Source organism: Nelumbo nucifera, chromosome 8, assembly GCF_055504915.1.
Source record: "Nelumbo nucifera cultivar China Antique chromosome 8, China Antique-T2T, whole genome shotgun sequence".
Lineage (NCBI taxonomy): Eukaryota > Viridiplantae > Streptophyta > Magnoliopsida > Proteales > Nelumbonaceae > Nelumbo > Nelumbo nucifera.
In genome coordinates, this window is record NC_142656.1 from 52,562,286 (window position 1) to 52,588,924 (window position 26,639).

General features: G+C 39.2%; 2 protein-coding genes and 1 pseudogene across 6 annotated transcripts in view; 1 reads left to right on the top strand and 2 right to left on the bottom strand.

Annotated features, from left to right (window-relative positions):
• Positions 1-4,214, top strand: part of LOC104601580 (P-loop containing nucleoside triphosphate hydrolases superfamily protein) — a 53,052-nt gene extending 48,838 nt beyond the window's left edge. For 3 of the 4 annotated variants that reach the window (XR_016079269.1, XM_010264961.3, XM_010264962.2), the window contains 3 exons: positions 876-1,120; positions 1,209-2,392; positions 3,603-4,214. Coding sequence is in view for 2 of the 4 variants with exons in the window: in XM_010264961.3 (XP_010263263.1) it covers positions 876-1,120; positions 1,209-2,392; positions 3,603-3,757 (1,584 nt within the window). In the remaining 2 variants the exon portion in view is untranslated. The remainder of the gene's footprint in view (positions 1-875; positions 1,121-1,208; positions 2,393-3,602) is intronic. The other variant, XR_016079268.1, reaches the window with a different exon arrangement.
• Positions 4,215-4,781: 567 nt separating this feature from the next.
• On the bottom strand, positions 4,782-9,361 carry LOC104601681 (cation transporter HKT1;3-like; annotated as a pseudogene). Its single transcript, XR_016079730.1, has 3 exons — positions 8,133-9,361; positions 6,451-6,677; positions 4,782-5,072 (listed from the first exon to the last, which is right to left on the bottom strand). The product of XR_016079730.1 is annotated as a cation transporter HKT1;3-like (transcript).
• Positions 9,362-18,226: 8,865 nt separating this feature from the next.
• LOC104601682 (putative cation transporter HKT1;4) lies at positions 18,227-22,816 on the bottom strand. The gene is made up of 3 exons (XM_010265121.2): positions 21,543-22,816; positions 21,004-21,237; positions 18,227-18,644 (listed from the first exon to the last, which is right to left on the bottom strand). The coding sequence occupies exons 1-3, from the start codon at positions 22,796-22,798 to the stop codon at positions 18,446-18,448; spliced, it is 1,689 nt and encodes a 562-aa protein (XP_010263423.1). The 5' UTR covers positions 22,799-22,816; the 3' UTR covers positions 18,227-18,445.
• Positions 22,817-26,639: the final 3,823 nt, after the last annotated feature.

Genomic DNA, 26,639 nt, shown 5'->3' on the forward strand with positions numbered 1-26,639 from the left:
TAAGTAAGCGTACACCTCTTTGTGCTCAGGACTTACGCCTCTTATGTTCCGAACTACGCCTCTAGGTAGTGGAATGCCGTGTGTCATGCCTCTGCATTTTAAAGCATTGTTTCTTACCATGAAAAGTATAAAGTTCATGCTAAAGTATAGAAAATCACTATATTCATGAGAAGAAAAAGAAGAAACAAAAGAAAATTGAAAAATATAGGGGCTGGACCCTTATTTTTTGTTATAGTAAAAGAAGAAAAGAAAAAAGTAGAAGATATGGAAGAAAAAGAAAGAAGAAAATAATACAGCATTTAGCAATGTTTGTGTTGATTAAACCATAACAAATAAGAAATTAATAAAAAGAAATTACTATATAAATACACAAAATGAATGTTTTAGTTTAATACTGTCTATTTTATAATTATAATCTCAAAAAATGAAGAATAAAAATATTCTATAATAGAAAGTACAAAACTGCTTGGCGATTAGGCGAGGTGAGCCTCCAAGGGTGCCTTGTCACCTAGCTGCCTGCCTTGACAACTATGCCAAGATACCAATCTAGACTTTGGTACAACCCCAGAAATGTTGTGAATCCATAGAAAACTTGTTAAAACCTTGTTATGCCTTTCCATACACAAAGCCTGCAAGCCTGAGAAACTTGACTTGAGTCCCACCCTAATCTATATACTCCATAGGCAGAGAGCCTTTCTCTTTATCTTAATACACCTGAACCCCATCCTACCTTTCTTCAGCTAGTTCTCTCTACACTTAATTGTCTTGGTGATAATAATACAAGCGTGTGCTGTTTTCTCCATGATGAGAAAATCATACACTATATTATACATTTAAGATGCATGTGTTTTGACAACCTTTAATTTATTTGGCAGTATAGGATGCACCCACAGATAAGCCAGTTTCCTTCCTTGCACTTTTACGACAACAAGTTGCTAAATGGTGATCAGATGGACAGTAGATCAGCACCATTTCATGAGAATGGATACTTTGGACCGTATGTATTCTATGACATTATTGATGGTCAAGAACAACATGGGAAGACTACTGGTGCATTGTCCCTTTATAATGAGTGTGAAGCTGATGCTGCTGTTGAATTGCTGAAGTTTTTCAAGAGGAGGTATATCCTTTGAATATTTTTAAATTGATAAATTAATTGACCAACACAAGTAATTTGCTTTTAGATAACATGTTGAATTTTATGAAAGGAACCCATCCGAATTTGTTGGTGGAAGGGTAGGCATCATATCTCCATATAAGCGCCAAGTTTCAGTCTTGCGTTCACGATTTTCTAGTGCATTTGGGCCTTCTATTACTTCTGATATGGAATTCAACACTGTGGATGGCTTTCAAGGCCGTGAGGTAGATATACTGTTACTTTCTACAGTCAGAGCTTCAAATGGTTGTAAAGAACCTGGTATCAATTCAAGCAGTATAGGCTTTATTGCTGATGTAAGACGGATGAATGTTGCCTTGACGAGGGCCAAATTCTCCCTGTGGATTTTCGGCAATGCACGCACTCTTCAAACAAATCGGAACTGGGCTGCTCTAGTCAAGAATGCTAAAGAAAGAAACTTACTTGTATCTATAGAAAGGCCCTATGAGTTTGTGTTTAAGAAGCCTTTTTCAGCTGCAAAGAAGAAACCTATCCCAGCCAGTTCTGATTGTCATCCAAAAGATTTGAAACAAGGGGGCAGTGATAGAAACACCTTTCAATCTTCTGAACAGGATAAGTGCAATAACAAGGAAGCCTATGAAAGGAAACCGAAAAATATAAGTAGCAAGGTTTCAAGACATGAAAGCATAGCTGGAGATGTGGGAAATCCTAATATATCTGGAAATAAGGATCTGCTATCTAATTTTGTTCCAAAGGACAAGAGAATCTTGAAGGATGTAAGATCCACCACAAAGCATGCAGAATATAGCCGGGCTAAATGCAAAGAGAGAAACCAAAAACAAATGGATTTAAATAGTGATTTGCACAGAACGGAGTCATCCACACATGGTGATTTGAGAAATGAGACTAATTCAGTACATATGCAAGAAACAGATGCTACTAATAGAACCTTAAAGGTGGCAGTGTTGAAGGGATCACAGGCATCAGGTCAACATGCTATAGGTCAAACAAAACCTGAAATTTCAGCTCCTACAGAAGGCAGCCATCATGACAGGGAGTCAAATGATGGAGGTCAAGTAGCTAGTCTAGCAGATGCACCTAAAGAAATGATTGCAAAAAGGAAGAGACAACGGGATGCTGTTGATGCTCTTCTATCTTCTGCTCTCATATCTTCCAAGAAGATTGAGACTTCAGTGAGACCTGCACCTGTTAGGAGGCCTCTTTCCCCTACAGGGGCAGTAAGAGGTTCCATTAGGCCTCCGAAGCCAAGGAAAGGTAAGCATTCTTAGTATGCAAAGCTCACATGCTTACTAAATACTTTGCAAACTGGAACTCGTTTTTTTTTTCTCAGAACATTCTTTTTATTGACAATAAAGCTAAACTACTTTTCAATATTGTCCCTTTATAAAGATTTGTGTTACTGAGTCTTGTGCTCATCAAAATAGCTCCTATTTGTCGATGAATACTAGAAGATAATGTTTTGTATTAATTCAATTGTTTTTATTGTTAATTATTAATTGCTGCATGCTCATATTGGAGGAGATTTTGATATATGTATGATGGAGTAGGCATCCTACAAATTTCAGATGTGGTGGTGGGCCTTGTCGGCTTACGGAGAGGCTTTGGCTGTCAAGAATGAAAGAATAGGGATGGAAAAGCAAGTAGACAGCTTGTTGTCTCCTAAGCAATGGGCAAGAAATCAGGCAGAGAGAGAACTTTCTGTTAGGGTAAACAGTAAAGAGATAGATCACGTAGATGAAGAAGTCATGGAAAAGGAAAAATTTTCTGGCAACAACCAGAGCTCATTCATAAGGAAACTCAAATAAATAATCCAACTTCTAAAACAACTCTAATAACTTGTTACTGATTCATAATGTAAAGACAAAAAATTACTAAAAATATTAGATAATGATGTTACTATAAACAGAAATTGTGAGTTACTGTAAATAGTAAGCCCATATTTAAAACCCTATTCCAAAGACACCTAAAAATTTCAATGAAAGTAAACTTCTGGTAGCTAGATAATATATGTTGTAGAGATTATATGCTTATTACTTGCTAGTGTGGTGACTTTATATAGAAGCTTCAGATCACATTACAACAAGAATTGGTAGGTCATGAATCCTGGTTTAACAGAAAGAGCCGATCCAGCTCAAATTTTCAGATCCTAGGTCTGTGCAGTTATCCAGGGGAGCATGTTAATCTTTTTGTGTCTTGATTCTTATAGCATACATTTAAGTTATTTGTAATCCTGGTTTATTGTAATTGATGTTCATTTCCCTTACATTTCAGCTTTGACTATTTTCATCCTTGTACATATATTCTTGTTTTCCTTCATTATCTATTAAATTTTGTACTATATCAAATTTCGACCTGATGTTAATGGAATTCCTATTTAATTGCTTCTATAATTCTAACTTATAGATTATAACTAATCTGATTTGGTCAAATTACTAAATTCTAAATGGTCTCTCTACTTCCTCAGTTGATCAATCTCAGGATAGGGAAACTATCCCACCTTGTTCTCAGATTCATTACTCGCAAGATGCAAGGGTTCAGTCTTTAGGCACCAAAGATTTGGAGGAAGAATGGAAGGCCTTCAAGGAGATTATTCGAGATAGAAAAGGTCCTATTACTTGAGAATTTGCTTTTTATGTCAACCATATGTAATTGCATCATTTTTGGCCCTCTATGGTTACCATGCTGTAACTGTAGCTGTCTTCTTATGTGACTCCCAAGAAAAAGAATGGAGTGAAAAAAGGAAAGGCGAAACCTAACCATTGTACTTGTACATTATCTCTTCAACCATTTTTCTCTTCAGGGTGAAGACGAATGGTAAGGTCTTGTACAGTAATTGTGTACTTGTGAGAAGCAAGGGGCCATTTTTTTGGGTATGTGTTATACCTACAAAATTGAGCTGATGTCGGTGCTAAAAGGTCACATTTTTTACCAGTAATGCTCATTGTAAATATGCAACTTGATTTGTTTCCATAATTTTGTTTTAAAGAAAAAGTTTTCATTTCTGGCTATACTGATGCGTATTTTTCTGCAAATGTAACAAAAATGGAATTTGTTCAACTTACTTGCAACTTTGTAAGATTTTTGCTGAGATTTCCATTTTTACCGGTCAACACTATACTGGTAATATAATGACTTGTGGTCATATAAGTTATCTTTCCCAAAATATATTTTATGCTCGTGCAAAATTTTGTGGAACATGACATTAGGAGTATCATAAAATTTACAGCTTCTAGTGTAGCTACTGGTTTTTGTACACAGACATTGCACTCTATACTTTGAAAAGTTTACATCTCCCATGTTGGAGTTTGTATACATGCTATTCTCAAGGAACCATTCAACCTAAAAGTTTAAGCTATTATGTGAGGTCACTAAATAGGTTTTTAATTTATTTTCTAATTAATATGCCTCACACAAAAGTTTATTAATTAGGCTTTAAGTATGGACAAATACAGGCTCACCCATATCTTGTGTTGAAATTTAATTAATTATAATGCGGGCAGAATATACATACCTTTGACTATGCAGGAATATAGTTTTGCTTATGTAAAAGTCTCTGCATAATATGACCTTGGGAGCACCATAACAAACATTTACACAGCTTCTAGTGTCTACTTTTTTACTACTTAGATATTGCACCCAAAACGTTCAATCCATGCAGATATCCTAAATTTTCTCCAATTATTTGGAGTTTGTATACATGCTATTATCTATCTATCTATCTATCTATCTCACTGGAGTCTCCAAGCTCTGCCACCTGCCATATTGAACTTCTTAAGTCTTCCAAAAAACATGACGACAATGAGGATCAGCTTGCCCGTGTTGCTCCATCTTCCAGAGAATCCATACCATGTATCCTTGCATTGGCCATCTGGATTTAGTTTCCGTTTGCAACTGTACCCGGTTGTGAAACCCACATTGCCAATATGCATTGCCAGTCATTTACAATTTGTGTTAAAACCATGCTTTACATTCATGGGAATAAGATTATGTCCTTGCCATTTCTATGCATTGGTAATGCCGTTGCAAACTTATAATTTCCAAAAGCACTCCTTTTTGGGCGTTTATTAATGTTATAGTCCTGGCTTCTAGGTTTCTACCAAGGGCCCCTTGGGAGGGTTTCAGTTTTGATCGAGTTGCTTTATTAAGCCACTTTGAAGAAGCTACTAAAAATAGTTTCACTGGAAAGTCATTTTCTTGGCTCGATGAATTATTTGGGTTTTCCCGGTTTTTCATCAAACATAGCTTCTAAGCTTCTTGTGGGGATTACATTTCCACTCCAGAAGCTGCTGTTTTAAAGCCTTCCCAAAGGGGCTGCAAGTATGCCCAAGGCTGGGTTGAAAGTATGCATACAGTTCTATCATGCAAGCTTCGGCTTTTATTATACGGCTGCATGAGTTTGACTTGCGTCTTAGGACTCTTTGCTGGGTCTTAGTCAGACCTAAGCCTATCGGGCTTGGGTTGAGTTCTTGGGCAGTCCAAGCCCAATCAGAGACCTGAATGTATGAGGTTCACCCAAAGCTGTCCCTTAAGCGGGGGATTTATTTTCTCTGGATTGAGAGTAGCCTTCACATGTTGTCTTTATTGTTGGAAGAGGAATAATACCCAAATTGACTTTATCAGTATACAAGTCACATGTTGTTTCCCCAAGAGTTGGAAGACAATTTTTGGCGAATATGTCAAACAAATTTTCGTACGTCTCAATTTGATATATAGTTGATGTAATATGTCGATGGGTAGTGGTGAGGATGACTACAAAGCTGTTAAGGGTCAAATCTATGAATACTGAGGCGGTCCCACAAATACAACAAAAGAAAGTAAAGGCCAACTCCACTCCTGGACTAGGAATTTGATTCTATAAAGGAAGTTAGTGGTAGAGGTTATATCTTATCTCTTTGGTGGGATTGGCACTAAAATCGATCGGTCCTGTTTCTCTTATTTTTCATGGACTTTGTCTACTTTTTATGGGTGTTATTGTGTTGGATGGTTGCGTTCAGACAGGTTTGTGACAAGTTGAAGCTGCCGTTCTTGCGTATTTTCCAGGAAGGTAATCAAGTTGCTGATTCTCTTTCAAAACTTGGCTGTACAGATGAACTTCAAGGTGAGGTTAAAAAGAAATTTGAAGCTGATGGATCTGGTATACCTTTCTTACTTATTACTTGATTTCTCGGGTGATTATACATTATACTTATTCAAGGGGTAGAGTTTTTATGTCCTCCCTTCTTAGATCTTTTTGCCAATAATTTCTTTAATAAAATTTTATGGTGGCCATCCCTCCACTGAGAATAACGTTTAGAATTAAAAAAAATAGTTATATGGAGTAAAGAGAAAATACACTGTGAAGTTAAGGGGATCTTCTTTCATCTTTTTCCTCTCTGAGATGCAAATGAGAATGACGAATATGACCAAATAAGAGAGCTGTGAGAATATGAGATTCTCCATTAGCCTTCTCCACCTACTTTTGGTTTTCTTTTCGGAGCTTCTTGGAGGTTGGTCTTCATCATCTTTAATGGGTAGAAAGGAAGTGTAGGGAGGGAGATACCTGTCAGACAAAGCTAACAGATTTTTAACCAAATTCGTATTTGATTAAGAAGAATAAATATATCAACCATTGTTGTTAATCAAAATTATGGAAATAATAGATTGAAGGAATCAAATAAAATCCCAATCATTCATATTGATCTAGAAATCATTTTGATGACAAGCCAATGGTGAAAGTAAACTATAATTGTTTGATTCCAGTTCGAAAATCTAATATGAACGGAAATGGTAGATAGAAAATGAAAAAAAAAAAAGTGTACAGATGCTTTAGAAAGTAGGACAGATTAATAAACCTAGCTTCAGATAGATGCCACATATAGGAAATTATTTTTCCTAGGTTATATCTGTTATTTTCAAGCTGACGTTTTCAGTTCTTTTCTTTCCTTAATTACCAACCATTAATTTAATTGTTTATATTGTTGTTGAGAGAATAAGAATGAAAGAAAGTAAGATGTTTTGAATATTGAGATGCTTGATACCCATATATATAGACCGAGTGAGACTGAGACCTGAATTCAGTTTTACTGAAAGTAGCTGATTTAGTTCCCCAAGTTCCACTTATCTGTGTGTGTGTGAGAGATGTCAGGTTCTGGAAATGAATTTATTTGATGAGCACAGCAATAATTTGATTCTACAAATCTTCAAGTTGGAAGTTCCATTGGGACCAATGCAATGCATAATGATGTTTCAACTGAAAAACCTTCCGATCCTTTGATATCCATGATGCATAGATGCATGTATATAGCTATTTATAATTTATAGTAGGGAAAATTTTCGATTAACACCTTGTACTTTGGGTCTAGTGTCACTTTGTTCTTCAAACTTTAAAATGCGACAATTCAATATCCAAACTTTAAAACCATGATAATCCAGTACTTGCTATTAACTAATTGTAACTATCTATTAAGTGACATTTGAAAAAGACACAAATTCCCTTCGAATGTCATCTAATTTTTTTTATCAACCATCTAAACATTGACAAAATACTAATAGTCTCAAATCCTTGCCTCTTCTATTCAATAAAATTGGGGTGACTAGAATGTCCCTCAAACTTTATTGAATGGAAAAGATAAAGATTTGGGACTATTAATTTTTATCAACATTTAGATTGTTGATAAAAAAGATTAAATAACACTTGAAGGGCATTTTTATCTTTTTCAAATGCCACTTAATGATTGATTAATAATTAATTAATGGTAGGTACTGGATTGTCATGTTTTAAAAGTTTGAGTACTAATTATTGCATTTTAAAGTTATGGGAGCAAAGTGGCACCAGGCCCAAAATATAGCGTACTAATCTGGAATTTTACCTTTTATAATATTTATGTGTATAGTAGGTATACAACATAAATATACCATGCGTAACAAAAAGGAAAAAACAACAAAAGGTGAAGGAAACATTACAAGGATGCATCAGTCTTTTTCGCGAGAGAGAGAGAGAGAAAGAGCTACATACATCATTACGACGAATAGAATCAGGATTGCTGGAGAGACAACGGAGAGATCAAAGATTGATTCACCAGCGTGCCGCGAATTCACTGTTTGGAACAAGGAGCCTACTAGCTTCTGGTAAGGATTCATCCCATTCAATCCTTCTGAGTTCCACTCCATGGAGCAAAAGAGTAGCAACTGTATCAGTATGAACCCGAAAACAGTGACGACCAAAAGGGAAGAGTGCAAACTGGGGAGCAAGTGGGTGTATCCAATCTCTCTCGTATTCTTGAGAATATAATTGAATTCCACTCTCTTTGTAAACGTCCCCAACACCCATATCACAAATCTCAAGCACGATGGGAATAGAGTGTTCCCAAGAAGGACCTGAGGGATGAGTAGTAGCAGAAGTCCTGAATTCTTCCTGAATACTATCATGTTCTCATTTGTGGGTACAAAAACCACAATTTGCGAAAGTAGAGACAATTGTGAACACAGCAAATGTCTGCATCTGGATGCTCTTGTTCTCGAGTACATCTCCTGCACTTGGAACAAGGCTCAGATACAAAGAAACTAGGGCATACCCACATACATGAATCACTAGAAGATAACCCGAGACTACATAACTCGGGTACCTAACTGAATTATACTTGAGGTCCTCATCTATAGTGCTGGGTTTCTCTCTTTCGAAATGGGGTACTTTGACTAGCCCTAATTCGATTTGATTATCAACATTAGTGGGATCAGTTGAAGAATAACTAAGGTAGTCTGAACTGGCTAATGGGTCGATTTTGTTTTCAATCTTCTCCTGTTTCATGAACTTGGACCTCGCTATTTGAAGTCCAAGCATGGAAAAAAAAACCTCTCCACCTAGTAACATTAAAACAGTTAGAACTACAAGCTGAGCATTGGAAAAGACCTCCATTTCAACGGTTGACATGCTGGAAACCGTCGCTGCAGACACAGACGTAAAGAACACATCCAAGTCCTGAGGCCTTGCTGCGTCGGGCCTCGGTTTCAAAATCTTCAACACAAAAAAACCCAGGAAGGAATTAGAGACCACGTAAAAAATTTGGATCCAAAGCGGATTTGCATGGATGATGACTACTAAGAACTGGTACAAACACTGCATTAGACTCGAACAGGTTCTGCAAAAGGAAGCTGCTTTGATACATGGAAAGCTACGAAGATGTAGTTTCTTTCTAATGCAAATATAATTCCTCATCTCTACTTGGGTTACTTGGTTGAAGGAAGACAACGTTAAACTTTGGAGGTGTGTATATAAAGGATTCATCAGCTAAGGTAGTATTTATACATTTTCTAGCTAGCTACTTAGTGGGAGTTCTTTCATTCAAAAGTCCGTATAGTTGGGACAAGGCTTTAGTTGAGTTGAGTAGAGTCGAATTAAGTTCCTTTGTGGGGCTTCTCTATCAAGAATTAATGCTCTTCAATTACCTTTACCATTAACAAGTTGCAGCGAGTGAAGGGGAATGAAAGATATGAACACATCAACATTGAAAGAAAAAATCTAGATATGAACACATCAATATTAAAAGAAAAAATCTAGATATGAGCACATCAATATTAACTAGAATTGATTATGCATGAGTTATATATATATAGATAGATAGATAGATATGAGCTCCCTTTTTTTTTTTCATTTAACTGTCTTGGATTAATTTATTGATAAAACATTAGAACCACATGTTCATCAGTGACTAAATTATTAGGTCTGGGAATAACGAAAACTTGGAAAACAAATGATAAAGACATACAATAGTCCTGAAGATCAAGTTGCTCCAAAATAGTTAAGTGTATAATTAATAGTGTAATAAACATTAATAAAATTATTAACTATCTAATGGATAAGAGAAAAGATACGAGACCTTTCTACCATCCAGACATTTGTTATACAAGCAGTCAAATTTTAGTAACACTTACCTGGATTGCAGTTACATGGATCCTATTACATGGGTTTTCAACATGGAGACCCGAAGACCCTAATCCCTAAGCAAATGGCTTCATTATGTATCCTTACTATTCTCTATTTTGCTGCCTTTTAAACTTTAAAGCCTTATTCTCCTTTTGACTTTGTCTTTATTGATTGATATCTTTAGAATGGTATATTACCTTTTCTTAAAGTGCTTGTGTTCTTGAAAGCTCAAGGAACAGTTTGACCCATATATCGATCGCATAATTCTTGATTTGTGTTGATCATCATTGAACATCCAGGCGCGTAGAGTCCGTGTCGTGATTCTTTTTCCGTACGAGAAACTAAAGCTGTGTTTGGTTTGAAGGAAAATGTAGACTTCCTTTCCCTACCTTTTCCTTCAAACCCATAACCTAATGCTATGTTTGGTTTGGATGAAAAAGTAGGGAAAGGAAAGAAAAGATAGAGAAACCTTTACAAACATTGTATAGGTTTCCTTAACTTTTCTTTCCTTTCCCTATCTTTTCCTCCAAACCAACCATAACCTAAAGAATGCCACGTGGACTTCTGAATCCCATGTTAGAGTGGTGACTTTGGTAAGGAGGAAAAAAACATAAAAAAATGGCAAAAGAGTATATATGATTATTGAATCTTCATATTGTCTAATAGTAACCCTAAAGAAAGAAGAGAACAAAAACCAAAAAGTTTCAAACGAAAAGGTATATAGGTTAGTAAAAAGAAAACCAAGGAAGCTTTGATTTTAAGAATTCAAACCATCTTACATCAAAATGCAAAACAAGGATGGGTTGGGTTTAGAGTCCCCTTATTATTATATATAAGCAATAATTAAGTAAATTAATACTTATTTATTTGATTAAAACAAAAAAACATATAAACTATCAATTTTTCTTTACATAAATTTTAAAATATTATTAAATTTAGTATCTAATATATAAAATTTATATGCTTTCTAATAATAAGCAAGTTGGGGAGGGTCAAATTTAAAAGAATACAGTAATACTGCACATTACCTATACTGGTACCCATATGGGTTGTAGAATTCCAAAACCGGTTCCCACACTAAAATCCATCCTTTAAATAAAAAAACCTACCCTATTGAAGTGGATACCCTCGGGATAGAAATTGCCATCCTTTGTGGTGCTACTGCTTATTAACATTCCACATCAAACGATTTCGGTTCATATACTTCAATTTTTGTTTATACATCACGGAGGATAAACTAACCGAGCGAAACGACTACATAAATTAAAGCATCTAAAAAAAATGTGAACTCCAGATTTGAGGAGAAATATCAATACACCACTGATGGTGGCCTTGGTTCACGAGTCAATCCACAGCTTGGTTCCAATGCAGATTTCTGATATCTATTACAGAACTATAAACATTCAAAATGTCAACAACCCACATTTTATGCATCAATGTCCACTCGATAAATTGGTATCAATTTCAAGATGGACCTACCCCAACAGTACTTTGAGCTTACAAATTCTGACCCTTGGCTGAACCATCATTCTCCCTAGTTTTTAATGAATGAAATTGATATGTTTTCCATGTCAATAAAGTGAGAAGATACAATCAGGTTCAAAGGTATCCTTTGAATCTGTTCAGACTCTTGAGCTTCATCAAGACTGCAATGAAAGAAATGAAATCCAAAGCTTTGTTTTCTTTCTCGTTTCTCTTTCTCTCTCCTTGGATCACCATTAAAAGCCCTATTCTTTTTGAATCACCATTAAAAGCCTTTTTTCTTTTCAGGTCACCATTAAAGAAGAATCATCTAATGAAGGAGAAGGAATTTCTAAGCTGGAGTTTCCTCCTGCAAATCACAAAGCCATCGAAGCATGATATGTCAAGGAGAAGGAATTTCCAGCCCAAGCCTACCAGGTTCTAATTGATGAATAACAACAACAATGGAGTCACAGTTTCTAGAAAATGGCTAATCAAATTCATCGTCTGCTCTTTTTTTTTGTGTTAAGTTTTTTTTTCCTTTTTTTTATTGGTATTTAGTGCCATGCACCATTGATAACTTTCCCTTGACCCCCTTTTTCCCCAAAGTGCTGGTTGAGGGATTTGATTTCACGTCAATGCTGGAAAAAATTCCGCATCACCCTCTTGTATAGAATACTTCACATATGGGTTTTCCAAATAGCTAATTTTTTAGGAAAAAATAATTTAAAGTGGGTAGAAGCGGAACCCCTAGCAACGATCACAGCTCGAACCGTGCAAAACTTCTTTTGGAAGAATATAGTGTGCTGCTTCCGACTACCTCGGGTGCTCATTTCTAACAATGGTAAGCAGTTCGAAGACATCAAGTTCTAGAACTGGTGTGTTGAGATGGGGATACAACAAAACATCACATCGGTAGCACACCATCAGGCAAACGGGTAGACAGAAGTCACGAACAGAGCCATACTCCGCGGACTTAAAGCCCGCATATCCCAAGCTAAGGGGCTATGGGTGGAAGTGCGGCCCAGCGTACTATGGGCTTACCGAACTGCTGTCAAGACCGCCACGAGAGAACTCCCTTCAACCTCACCTATGGCACGGAAGTGGTAATCTCAACCGAAATCGAGGTACCCACATTATGCCTGGAAGCCTACGACAACGAAGGAAACGGTGACGAGCTCCGCACCAACCTCGACCTAGTAGAAGAGGTATGAGATTTCGTGTACATCTGGACCGCAACCTACCAGCAAAGAGTATCCCGGTATTATAACGCTTGAGTCAGGAAGTGACACTTCCGTGTAGGGGACCTGATCCTCCGGAAAATTATGGTACCTGAGCCTGGTGTAGTTAAGCTTGGACCAAACTGGGAGGGTCCCTACCGGGTGAAGCGGATATTCAGGGAAGGTACGTATAGGCTCGAAACCCTATAAGGAGAGCGAGTACCTCAGGTGTGGAACATCAGCAACATAAGGCGATACCACCTCTGATTACAAACTGGAAAGTCACCAGCCCCAGAAACAAGTAAGCAAGCTCTAACTCTCAAATTGTGTTTTCTGGCTCGTAGTCTACTATGAGAGTACTAACTTAGCCATCGGAGTGACCTCACCGGGTTGGCCACCCCGGGTCCTCTGATATTTAGTTCCTTATAGAAGGAGCAACAATATTTAGGAGCGGACTACGGGTCATTCCCAAAGCCTAAGGGCCACAAGAAGACCTAGTCGCCTCTACGGCATGGGCAAAGTTCAGGAGCGGACTACGGGTCCCTCCCAAAGCCTAAGGGCCACAAGAAGACCCAGTCGCCTCTACGGCATGGGCAAAGTTCAGGAGCGGACTATGGGTCCCTCCCAAAGCCTAAGGGCCACGAAGACCCAATCGCCTCTACGGCATGGGCGAAATTTAAGAACGGACTACGGGTCCCTCCCGAAGTCTAAGGGCTGAAGATGCCGAACTAACAAGGACCTAGTTACTTCGTTGGCATAAGCTACTTCTAACACCTAAGGTAAAGATAGCTCGGGTACAAACCTTACGATGTCTATTTCACCTCGGTTACCCTTACTCGTTGCCAAGCTCAGTGACTCAATAGCTCGGGGTAACCTGTGTAGTTCGGAGCAAACACAATTCATTCTTTCGATAATCCCTATTCACTGCCAACTCGGTAGCTCAGGTGACCTATATTTTAAATTACCCAGCTTGGAACTCACTCACATTTAGAATTATTTCGTACTCAGGAGTACTAAGAAAACTATATATTTCATTAATAGAAAAAGTTCAGATACAAGATTGTTACTAAAACCCGAGCTCAACGGCCCGGGAGAGTACATCCACAATCCAAAAAAGAGAGAACAAGAAGCCATCACGTAGAAGCGTCAACCACTTCGACCTCGGTGTCACTCTCCTCCCCTGAGGAGTTGGGCTCCTCATCTGCTGCTTTGGCCACCTCGGGGTCCAAGCCCGTCATTGAAATGCCACCAAGGTTGAGGTCAGGGAACTTCTACCGGACCAAGTACCGGCACAGTTTGAATCCATACCGAGAGGAGTCCGAGCCGTATTCGACCTGTAGAGCCTTGAACTCCGAGGACTCTTTGAAACTCTCGACGACCTTGCTCCTTTCTTCCACGATGGAGGCCTCGAGGTTCACAATCTCTCGCTCAAGCCGTGCCTTCTCCTCAGTCAGCGAGGAGATCTGCCCTTCTTGGGACAAGATCAGCTCCTTCTGGGCCCCGGCTCCCTTCTTGGCTCTAAGTATCTCGCCCCGAGCTAGGTCCAGTTCGCGGTGGAGTTGCTGCGCCTCCTTCTTGGCGTCACGAGCTTCCCTTGTGTGGATCGCTGCTTGGTAGGCCAGCGCGTGACCAACAGAGTTAGCCTACCAGAAGAAAACCGAGGTCAGTGAGTCAAAAAAAAAAAGAGGAGGGAGAAAAAGGTAGAATGCTTACCACCATACTATGGCTACCGATTAGTCCCAAGAGCCGGCCCGTAGACATCTCTGCCCACTTCATGATTTCGTCCTGGAAGATAGCACCTCGGCTCTTGCGCATAGCTAGAATGTGGTCCATAATGCTCTCTCTCACGGACGGGAGATGGCCCTCTGGTGCAATGTTCTCCCCCACGGGTGCAGACAAGCTCTTGGGCTCTTGAGGACAAGCTCCCTTGTGATGGGCTTCGTCCATGACCGCCTCGGGAGCAGCAGATCGAGTCTCTTCCTGGGGCGCAGTGGAGACTAGCTCCACAACCATGACTTCGGGAGAAAGATCGGTCTCCTGGCGTGACCTCTTTGCGGCCCTCCTCTTTCCCTAGGAGCTCCTCAAAAGATTTTCCACGTTGACTGGCATGGTAGCTGCAAAAAACAAAGAGTAAGATTAGCCACGAACTAATCAGAACCTTAAAAAAGCAAAAACCCAAAGGCAACCTACTAGGACTCAAGCCGGTCTGTACAAGCTTGTCTTCAACAAGATAGTCTGAGCAGAGGAAGCTGAGCTCCGCCCAAGACTTGAGCGTCTCCCTTGTCTTCAGGCCCAGTCTAACACCAGGAACCTGAATCGCCGGCCTCCAGTGGGTCGGGAAAGGCCACCCCTCGGGGCTACGGACCACGAAGTAACCCTGTTTACAGGCCGGGATCCTGTTGGGGAGTGCGTGCAGTAGCTTATAGCCCGGGCGAGGAGACAAGTAATAGGTTCTCCTATGCTTGGGAAGAGCATAGGAAGAGTTTTTCTTTATTGACAAAATGGTAGAGAAAGTATCGAGGTCAAGGGGGAGACAGTACTCGTAAAAAAGCGAAATGGTCCCTACTACATTGCCGATGGAGTTCGGGTGTAACTGATCTATGGTAATGTCAAATGACTTTAGAACCTCTACGATTAAAAGATGTAAAGGAAGGCAAAGGCCAGCCACGAGATACTCTTCAAAAATCACGATCTCGTTATGATCGTGTTCCCAGGGGAAGTTACTTGAGGGGAGACTGTAGGAGAACTCCCTCAGGAGGTTGTACCGACACACTAGGACCTAGAGCTGGTCCAAGGTCATTGTCGAAGGGCCAAAATGGTCCGGCACCCAACCTTGGTGAGAAGTGGATGCCTGACTACCAGAGGCCTCTCGAGCCTCCCGGGGTGCCTGTACCTCAGGAAGGCCACAGACTACCTCTAGACCCAAGGTAGCCCCTTCTTGGGTACCGGCCTGGGCCGAGGTACCCGTCTCGGCCTCATCAAGAAGACTATTGAAACTAGAAGAAGACATGAAGCTAAACCAAATGGAAAAGGAAGAGCGAAGGGAGACTCACCAAAGAGAGACAACCGGATTAGAAGAAAATGGCGAACTAAGCCAAAGGAGCTAAGAGCGACCACAGAGTCAAGGACTAGTAAGCTTGTGGCGAAGGAAATGAGTCTCGGGTCCCCCTATTTATAGCAACTGTGTCGAATAAACAACGGTTGGGATCAAAGCCATCCGACGACTCCTAAGAAAACCGGTTGCACGACCCTCGAGATCGAAATTGGTTTAGCGTGTTTTTTGGCATCCACGGAACCTATAGATCGCTTGACGTCCGCGTGTGAACCGCACACGATCCATCTAATAGAGCACCTAGACTTCGAGCCAAATCCACTTTGCGTATCGTGAACTCCCCGAACGAGGTCAAGACCCCTAGCTCGAGGAGTGGGGGGCAATTGATGAAGGAGAATTTGGCCCGACCTCATGACCGAGGGACACGTGGGCGTGACCCCACATAAGCAACAAATCGGCATGGTCAAATAGACACGTGGACATGACTCAATACGAGTGACAGCTTAGCACGAACCAGATCGCTACAAAGCGAGCTCGGGTAAGCTGGTACCCCAAACTAAAGCCACTTCGAGCTAAGGTCGTCTTGGAACCAGATCGCGACAAGCAAAACCAAGTTCGTTATATATCATGCCCGGACTGATGAATCACCTCGGTCCAAGGGCACTTCAGCATTCATGTCAAGGCAGACCTAAGTTGCGCAAGCTCGAGGAGCTCGCTACCAGTCGGTCCACCATCGAATAGCTCGATATCCTATAGGCGACTTGCCTACTGTTCAGACCTCCGAATGGCAACCTCGAGGAGCACACCGCAGTACTCTGTATCTTACAAGGCCGTACCTCGTAACGGTCACATTAGTTCACCAACTCCCCGGTTCTGTCAAGAAGGGACAGTATTACCGTTTGACGGTGTGTGACAGTATTACCGTTTGACAGCACATGACAGTATTACCGTTGGATGGCGTTTCGCCCACCTAACACGCAAGCAAGTTCTGTCATAGATGGAATCCGATAACTGTTCTGCCGACTCGCATGGACCCCAGTATATAAAGACTCCGCCCCCCCGAGTTACGTTCTATTCTCATTGTTGTATGTGTAATCTCTAGCTCTATCACTGTTATCATCTTCAAGCTCTCTACCATCACTGTGTTCTAACTTAGCCATTGGAGTATCCTCGCCGGGTGAACCACCCTGGGATCTCTGACTCATTTTTTTCAGGAACCTAGTTTCCACCGTTGCTGGCAGCCAGATCATATCTAGCAGGGAGCAGCCGGATTATGCCACATCAATAAGTATTTCCTAGAAAACACTAATTACCTAGGTAAGTGGATTTGTTGATGTTCTTTTATCTCCTACGAAAGTAAGACAATGGCCATTTTAGCCATAGAGAAACCATTATTAAAAAGGAACTTTCCACCTAGGTGAGAAAGTTAATTATCATATGGACATAGGGAAAATAAGTTTTCTGCGGACCACACATAATTATGAAAAGAGAACATGACTATCTTAGTCAATAGAAACTAAAATCCCATTGACCAACTTTCCCCCTCCAAAAATAAAAAAAAAAAGAAAAAACAAATGGGCCCCTAGTTTGATCCTTTATGCCTCAGACCAAATACTTCCATTGCTCCAAAAATAATCATCTTAGGATAATGATGCTGTTCCAACTTGTCCCCAGATTTGTGACTCGCAAGATGCTTGTGAGTGTTCAGTCCTTAGGCAGCAGAAATTTGGAGGAATGGAAGGACTTCAAGGAACTTATTTGAGATTAAAAAAGAAAAAGTCCTATTACTTGAGAAGCTGCATTTTATGCCAACCATATTATAATTAAATCATTTTTGGCTCCCTATGGTTACCATGCTGTAACTATAGCTATCTTTTTATATGACCCTCCCAAAAAGAATGGGGTGAAAAGGAAAAAAGAGAAACCTAACCATTGTACATAAAGCTTATTCTACCATCTTTCTCTTCAGGGTGAAGACAAATGGTAAGGTCTCATATAATAATTGTGTACTTGTGAGAAGCAAGGGGCCATTTGTTTTTTGGTAGGTATAATACCTGAAAAGCTGAGCTGATGTCACTGCTAGAAGGTCCAACTTTTTGCAAAGTGATGCTCATTATATATATGTAATTTGATTTGTTTCAATATATAATATAATTTTGTTTTATTAATGGAAAGGCTTTCCTCTCTTGCTGTTATGAAGTTTTCTCCAGATTTAACAGAACTGGAATTTGATGATCAACTTATTTGCAGCCTAATTAATAAGATTTTTATTGAGATTACTGTTTGTACTAATTCTCAATGAATCATTCAACCTAAAAGCTTAAGCTATTATTTGAGGTCACTAAATAGATTATTTCTTTATTTTCTAATTAACATGCCACCTTCATACAAAAGTCCATTAATTAGACTTGCAGTGTGGATAAATACAAGTTTACCCATATCTTATGTTGAAATTTAATTAATTATAATAATGTAGGAAGAATACACTTTTGCTTATGTAAAGTCTGCATAACATGACCTTGGGAGCACCATAACAAACACTTACACAGCTTCTATGTCTCTACTTTTTTACTACGTACTTAGATATTGCACCGGAAACGTTCAATCCATGCAGATATCCTAAATTCTCTCCAATTATTTGGAGTTTGTATACATGCTATTATCTATCTGTCTCACTGGAGTCTCCAAGTTCTGCCACCTTCCATATTGAACTTCTTAAGTCTTCCGAAAAACATGACCACGATGAGGATCAGCTTGCCCGTGTTGCTCCATCTTCCAGAGAATCCGTACCATGTATCCTTGCATTGGCCATCTGGATTTAGTTGCCGCTTGCAACTGTACCCGGTTGTGAAACCCACATTGCCATATGCACTGCCATTCATTTACAATTAGCATGGAATGAGCTTAAATGAATACACATCATTTCATTTCCATGTTCTCCATTTCTATCTCATCTTCTTTTTCTTTCCTTCTTGTATTGATATGGCAGATTAATTTAGCTTTTATTATGGGATACCTTTGTTACAATGAAAATATTTCAAAAATAAAGCCAAAACTCGTATATGTTGTTAGAAATAAAGCATAATGTATGGGTTGGGATGCTGATTATTGGTGAGAGGGAATATCTGTGCTGTGAAAGACAATGGTCCCAAACACCCCCCTAATGGGCATGTTCCAATCCCGGCCCTTTTCGCCATTTAGACTCAATTTGGAAAGAGTACAAAATACAAATATCTACAATGCAAATGCATACAAAATACAAGGTTTTGCACTCTATAGATTTTTGACGTGCACCGGTGCGCTCAACCCGATCCTGTTATGTGTTAACATTTCTTTGCACCAGTGATCCTGTTACAATTTCGAAAATGGGTGCGCTCAACCCGATCCCATTCCAATCCAACCCAACCCAATTCAAGTTTTTTTGCTATTTTTTGGACTCGGAACTGGTAGAGGCCAGACCCAAAACATAACTGGGCTTGATACACACACCATTTGGTGGATTCCACCATTGAGATTGTGGGTCACCAAACCCATCTATGGTGTGCAATGTGCGAGGCATTTCCATTTACAGTGGGCTGTGAATCTGAGTCTTGCTCACCTCTGGATCGAGTAGTGCACCCTTCATATGGTCTCTTTAATGTTGGAAGACGAATAATACTCAATTTGACTTATATCACTACGCGGTCACATCACATGTTGTTTCCCCAAAAATTGCAAGACAACTTTTTTTGGATAACATGATGAACACATTTTCATGTATATTTGATATTATAGAGTTGATGTAATAGGTCGATGGGTAGTGGTGAGGAATGAGGATAACTACAAAATTGTTCAGGGTCAATTTGAGGAGGTTCCACAGATGCAATAAAAGGAGTTAGAAGGCCAACACCACTCCTGGACCTGGAAATTGGAAAAGGAATTTGGTCCTATAAAGGAAAGCTAGTAGTAGAGGTTATATCTTATCTCTTTGGTGGGGTTTGCACTAAACTCATGTTTGTATTTTATCTTTAATCGAATTTGTCTCCTTTTCGTGGTTCTCTAGAATGGATGTATAAAACACGAATGAAAGAATTGAAACATGGGTTTTTTTTTTCACTTCCAATGAAATTAATTGTTAATATTTCTATATATATAGGTGATGAAAAGAGATAAATAAAAAGCAATATTATACAGAGATTCTCAAATTATAGATATATTTGTATATGGTTTTCTTAAGTACATTTGAGCAATATTAAGCATAGGGATTGGTCAAGTACATGTTTGAACACAACACCATGGATCTGGTGTCCAGTATGCCAGATCCACAGGTACCACAGTCATGTATGCTTAGAGAATTCCTGTGTTACAAAAAGCTTTCTTTAGGAGTGATATGGGTACAAAGTACAAACTATTATATTGATAAAGAGGCATATCCCAAGAACTGGACAAGGGTACATATATGGAAGAACAATAACCACCCCATGTTTTTGATTTTTAATCAGGTTTTCTTTTCTTCAATGGGGATGCATCCAAATCAGTTATTATTTTCTTAATAGCAAATTAAGTCAATATATATATATACTTTTTGTTCTTTTTTATCTTTCCTTGTTTTTGTTGGGATTGAACATAGAAGCCTTGACTGAAATGACAGCACTCTTATTGGAAATAGGGACATGTGGAAACCCTAATTGGGAAATTTATCATGTGTTGGGAACTTATGTGCAGATCAATTCAAAATTTAGAGAGTAATGCATCACACCATGTCATGCACTAAACCACTAAACCACCCACGAATGTTTCACTATCCCATCTCAAAAATTATTCATTGCTACTGATTGTGGGAAAATTGATTCTTCTTATTACTACTTGTTTTCCCCTTCCTGTGAAGCCCCACACACCAACCACACTTCAATTATCACCTCCAAATGCAAACTAGATTAGTGGTTGTAGTTGCTGTTTTAGTGACCTTTATCCTTCAAGTAGTACGGAAGTATTGGCAATAGGGGCATCAGTAAGCAGATAGTGATATTTTGATCTTTAGTTTCTTTCTTGCAGTATGAAATTTCGTGGTTTGTTTCCATTTTGAGTGTATTTTGTGAATTTTATTTTCCATTCTTTCTTCTTTTTCTGTTTTTATTAACCTAGCTAGAGCCTAGAGAAGCTTACTTTTATCTGTTTGGGAACCAAACGAAAGTTAACAGTGACTAGACACCCAACAAAAGGAAGAAGTCTTCAAGGGAAGATCATATACCTGATCACTTCAATGACGATGTTCAACACTGTGAAGTTAAGTGGATCTTCTTTCATCTTTTTCCTCTCTGAGATGCAAATGAGGATGACGAATATGAACAAATAAGAGAGCTGTGAGAATTTGAGATTCTCCATTAGCCTTCCCCAACTACTTTTGGTTTTCTTTTCGGAACTGCTTGCTGGAGAAAGCTCTTCATCTTTAATGGGTAAAAAGGAAGTATACGGAGGGAGATACCTATAAGACAAAGTTAACAGGTAATAACAAAAATTTAATTTGCTTAAAGGAAAAGAAAAGGTAAATATATAAACCATTTTAATTAGTTATACGTTAATCAAAATTGTGGAAATAAAATTAAGTAAATAAATTGAAAGAATCAACTAAAGTCCCAATCATTTACTTGTTATTATAATTTATATTGATCGAGCAATCAGTTTAGTGACACACGCCAATGTGAGAATTATTAGGCTTCAGTTTCAAATCAAATATGAACGAAAAATAGTAGACAGAAAATGGAGAGAGAGAGAGAGAGAGAAACATACATCATTACCACGAACAGAACCAGGACTGCTGGAGAGACTAGGGAGAGATCAACGATTGATTCGCCGGCGTGCCGCGAATTCACTGTTTGGAACAAGCAACCTACTAGCTTCTGGTAAGGATTCATCCCATTCAGTCCTTCTGAGTTCCACTCCATGGAACAAAAGAGAACAAATTGTACCAGTATGAAGCCGAAAACAGTGACGACTAAAAGGAAAGAGTGCAAACTGGGGAGTAAGTGAGCATATCCAACCTCTCCCGCATTCTTCAGAATGTACTTGAATTCGACCTTCTTTGTAAACCTCCCCAAGACCCATATCACAAATCTCAAGCACGATGGGAATAGTGTGTTCCCAAGAAGGACCTGAGGGATGAGTAGTAGCAGAAGTCCAGCATTCTTCCTGAAGACTATCATGTTCTCATTTGTGGGGATAAAACCGCAGTTTGTGAAAGTAGAGACAATTGCGAACACAGAGAATGTATGTATCGAAATGCTCTTGTTCTCGAGTACATTTCTGGCACTTGGAACAAGGCTCAGATATGATGAAACCAGTGCAAACCCACTTACATGAACCACTAGAAGATAACCCAAGACTACATAACTCAGGTACCTAATTGAATCATACTTAAGGTCCTCACTACAGCTCATTAACTGATCATCATCATCAGTTCCAATATTCCTGCAGGTCTCTACACTGCTGGGTTTCTCTCTTTCGAAATGGGGTACTTTGACTAGCCCCAATTCAATTTGATTATCAACATTCGTGTGAATTGAAGAAGTAATAAGGTAGTCTGAACTGACTAATGAGTCGACTTTGTTTTCAATCTTCTCCTGCTTCTTCATGAACTTGGAACTCTCTATTTGAAGTCCAAGCATGGAAAGAAAGACCTCTCCACCTAGTAACATTAAAACGGTTAAAACTACAAGCTGGGCAATGGAAAAGACCTCCATTTCGACGGTTGACATGCTGGAAACCGTAGCTGCAGACACAGATGTAAAGAACACATCAAAGTCCTTAGGCCTTACTGCGTCGGGTCTAGGTTTCAAAATCTTCAAAACTAAAAAACCCATAAGGGAATTAGAGACAAAGTAAAAAAATTGGATCCAAAGGGGATTCACGTTGAAGAATAGGAAGTGGTACAAACATCTAATAAGACCTGGAAAGGATCTGCTAAGACAAGCTGTTTTGATACATGAAACACTACTACAAAGCCTACAGAGATGTAGTTTCTTGCCAAAACAGGTAAAATTCCTCATCTCTGCTTATTGGTTAAGGATCGGAACACAATTAACGTTGCGAGAGTTTAAACGTGGAGGATGTATATATATAGGATATATAGAGCTAAGGTACTGTTTCTATACTTAGTGGGACTTCACTCGGAGGTCCATGTGTTTGGGAAAAGGCCGGAATAATTAGTTGATGGATGAGTTACGTTGAGTTAGTACTAAGTGGGATTTCTCATCCTCTTTATCACTAGCAAGTTATATTGCAATAAGTAAAGGGGGTTCAAGATGTGACCACATCCATAAAGAAAGTGGAGGAAATATAATTAATGGGTGAAACCTGATTAAATATAAGAATTGATTAAGCAAGGGTTGTGACCAATACTCATTATATTGTGATGAGTGGAGTACTAGTAGATGTCCATCCTTCTGGGTGGTATATATGGGCCCCGGCTCCTTGTTTCTGATGTAACGGTCTTCCATTAATTAATTGATAAAACTTTGGAAATGACATGTCTATTAGTGATTAAAATTTTGGAAATTAAACAAACTTGAAGACCTACAGTAGTCAAGAGTATCAATAAGCATCAAGGTGGTCCTTGGTTGGATTGGACTCAATAAGGACCTAGAAACCCATGTCCTTCAGTGTGCACCTTAGCATCACCTTAACGTAGCTAGTTAATTTCCTTCGAAGTTGTTTAGTATTAGTTGGCAATGCATCCTAAGAATGAGGAAATGGGAAGATACCTAAACCTAATGCCGTTGTGTGTGGGCCCTTACTTTGTTATCTTGCTTTCTCAAGGGATTTTGATTTGTCCAAAAACACGTAATGACAATGTAGATAAGAAGTCGGCTCAACTCAATTGAGACTCTTGACAAACAATAAGTCGTGGAAAATTTCAATTAAGCGATGACTAAATTTAAATTGTATATACAAAAATCTAGACAGCTAGGCAGCTGCTACAAAATGGGAATTTTCTCACTCTCATTATTTAGGATTCATATTGACAAGAGTATAAGATTTTCAACGTTTCAATGTTTGTCAGAATAGGATTCATGTTAGCCAATCCCATTAGGGCTGCAAACCGTATCCAATTGTCCTAATTATCCAATTATCCAATTATTCGAAAAGTCATGTTCACTTTTCGGTAAGTTATTTATCCCGTAAATTCTGTTATTTGAGTATGTTTTTCCTGGAAAACATTTATTTGGGTAAGTGTATGTGTTCTTTAATTTCTCATGTAAAATCCATTGATCCCAATAGAAATTCACCTTTCAATGTTAAAGTACAAATTGTCACATAAATACAAAATGTGGTTTGTGTTTATAATATGCTTAATGATGCATTCCGATTAGGAATTAATCTAGTAATGGATCATGTTATTGCTTGGAATGGGCCGAGGGAAACACTATCAATTTTCTTTAGAGTTGAGGTGAGGTTGAATAGTTCGGGGTCTTGATCGGCTGAGGGCTGGTAGGCCTGTCCTGTTATGAGTGACATAGGGAGAATGTTAGAGGCCTTGAGTGAGTATTCGATGTAGAGGCTTTGACGGTCAAGTTAGTTAGAGCTAGTGTGAGGTGGATGAGGTTTGAGGTGGGAGCCTTCAGAATTGGTCACAAGTAATCTTAGAGTCCTTAATTCTGTCTTCTAGTAGTCTAGATATTTACCTTGAGGGGGTTTCAAATTATTTATACTTGAGCTTGCCTGGAGGTGGGTGTGTTCGGACGATCTTGATGTGGTCCATACGCAAGGAGCGCGGTCATCCAAGGTCGTCAATTGACCCGTGCTATTAGTTCCAGAATCTACACCAATCTCTGCACCACATGTGCTCCAATTGGGTCCGCTTTCAGCTTCGCTGCTACACATGCGTTGTCATCCGAGATGAGGGCTAGGACTTCCTGGTTGAGTTACATTTCCTCCTCTGTTGCTTCACTACTTGCTTTTTAGTTAGATATCTTTTCTATTGGGGACACATTTATTGCAGGTTTGGTGGTATTACATTGACTTGGGGGACCGAGTTAGTCTCCTCCTTCGCCGCCTTTAGAGGGTCACGGAGAAGAATGAGCAGCTCGTGATGAGGGTTGCTTCGGCCGAGAACAACTGGGCCCTCTTAACTATAGGCAAGGAGAAGCAACTCTCTTAGACGTTGGAGGATGACTTGAAGGTGGAAAATGCTCGGACTGCAAAGCTTCAAGAACAATTGAAGAAGTCCGAGCTCGAGTGAGCCCACATTGATAGGGTGGCAATGGAGACCCAGGCCCGAGTAGCAGAGGTCGAAGCGAGCTTCAAGGATGCTGTCCCCGTTTGGAAGACCATGGCGGAATATCAAAAATGCCTTACTGACTATGGAGCCGACTCCTATTTGTAGGGAGTCGAGGATACGAAGCTCGAGGATCTAAGGTTGATGCCTAATTTTCTGATGGATGATCTAAAGGCTCCTTTGGATTTCGAGACCCTTCCTCCTAAGGTCATTGCTGCTATCGAGGACTCTGTTGTCCTTCCTGTCGAGGGTGGTGTGTAGGCATTCCACCTCTCTGCTTTTCTTTTTGATTTTTTGTCCATCTTTTGTAAAGGGCTCTTGGTTTTTCCATGTGAGGCCTCATATTTTGTAACAGCTAAATGTATATAATGGAGCACTCTTTTTGCGTCTCTTGTACCTTTGTTATTTTTGTTACTTCTTTTGTCATTATCTGAAGTGTCTTGTTACTTAGTCTTTCACTTTAGGAAGGGCAATGGCCGAGGTAGAGCTATGCTACCAAGGTGCTTGGTGCCCCTTCCCTCGGGTGATTACTGGAAGATAGAAGTAAGGACTCTTAGATTACTTGTATGTAGGCCATATCCGAACCAACCCCAACCCAAACAAAAAATGAACACTAACAACTCAAATTAGGATTCTCCTTTGTCCTCCTCTCCCCATACCTTGAGTGTTTTTCAAAGCCTTATGATCTTGTGCCACATGGTTGACATATGAATCCAGTAGGTTCCTAACTACTTCCTAGAAGAAACCAAATCTAATAGATTTATCCATTTCATCAAGGAAAATATTTATAAATGCCTTTTTATATGCCACTTTAATATATGCTCAAAATGACTGAGAGATCTAGACTTTGGTTTTCAAAATATTGTCACCCTAACATACTTTTCACCCCTAGGAAGAACAAACCTTTTGTACTCCTCCCCATTTGAACATCTTCATTTTCTTATTTGGGAGCTCCTATCAACCATAAAAAGATTGAAAATAAATGATTTTGAGCCTCTAGTGTTGAAAATTCAAAAGGGATTGAGGGGTGGAAATCTGAACTTCACTCTATAGTTGATTGATTCTGATTAAACATGTTCTTTTCTCCATGTCTATCCATATCCTAAGTGTTGTTTCTCCTCACAAGGCAATTTTTTATAAAATTCATAAAATGTTGGCTAACGTTTTGTGGGGCACTTCAGATTTTGGAAACAGATTACATTGGATAGGATGGTCGAAAATTTTCTTTCCTCAAGAGGAGGGCGGCCTTGGTATAAGGTCCCTTTTTGATATCTCAAGAGCCTTTAAATTGAAATCTTGGTTCCATCTTCTATAAGGAAATAGTATTTGGGAAATGTATGTGACTTCTAAATATGTTAAATCAACTCCTTTGGCTCTTCTATCAAGTCTAAGAAATTGCTCCAAATTTTGGAAGGAAATGATTGATTTAAAATTGATAGCTTTGTCTATTGTGAATGGTTGGTTGGTAAAGGTGATATTTCTTTTTGGCATGATAATTGGACTGGTTCAGGGCCTCTTATCTTTCATTTGGATGATTGGAATGCTCAAGATTTTTCTCTCAGTCAAGCCTTACTTTATAATGGCTACTGGAATTTTGATTCTTCCAAATCTGT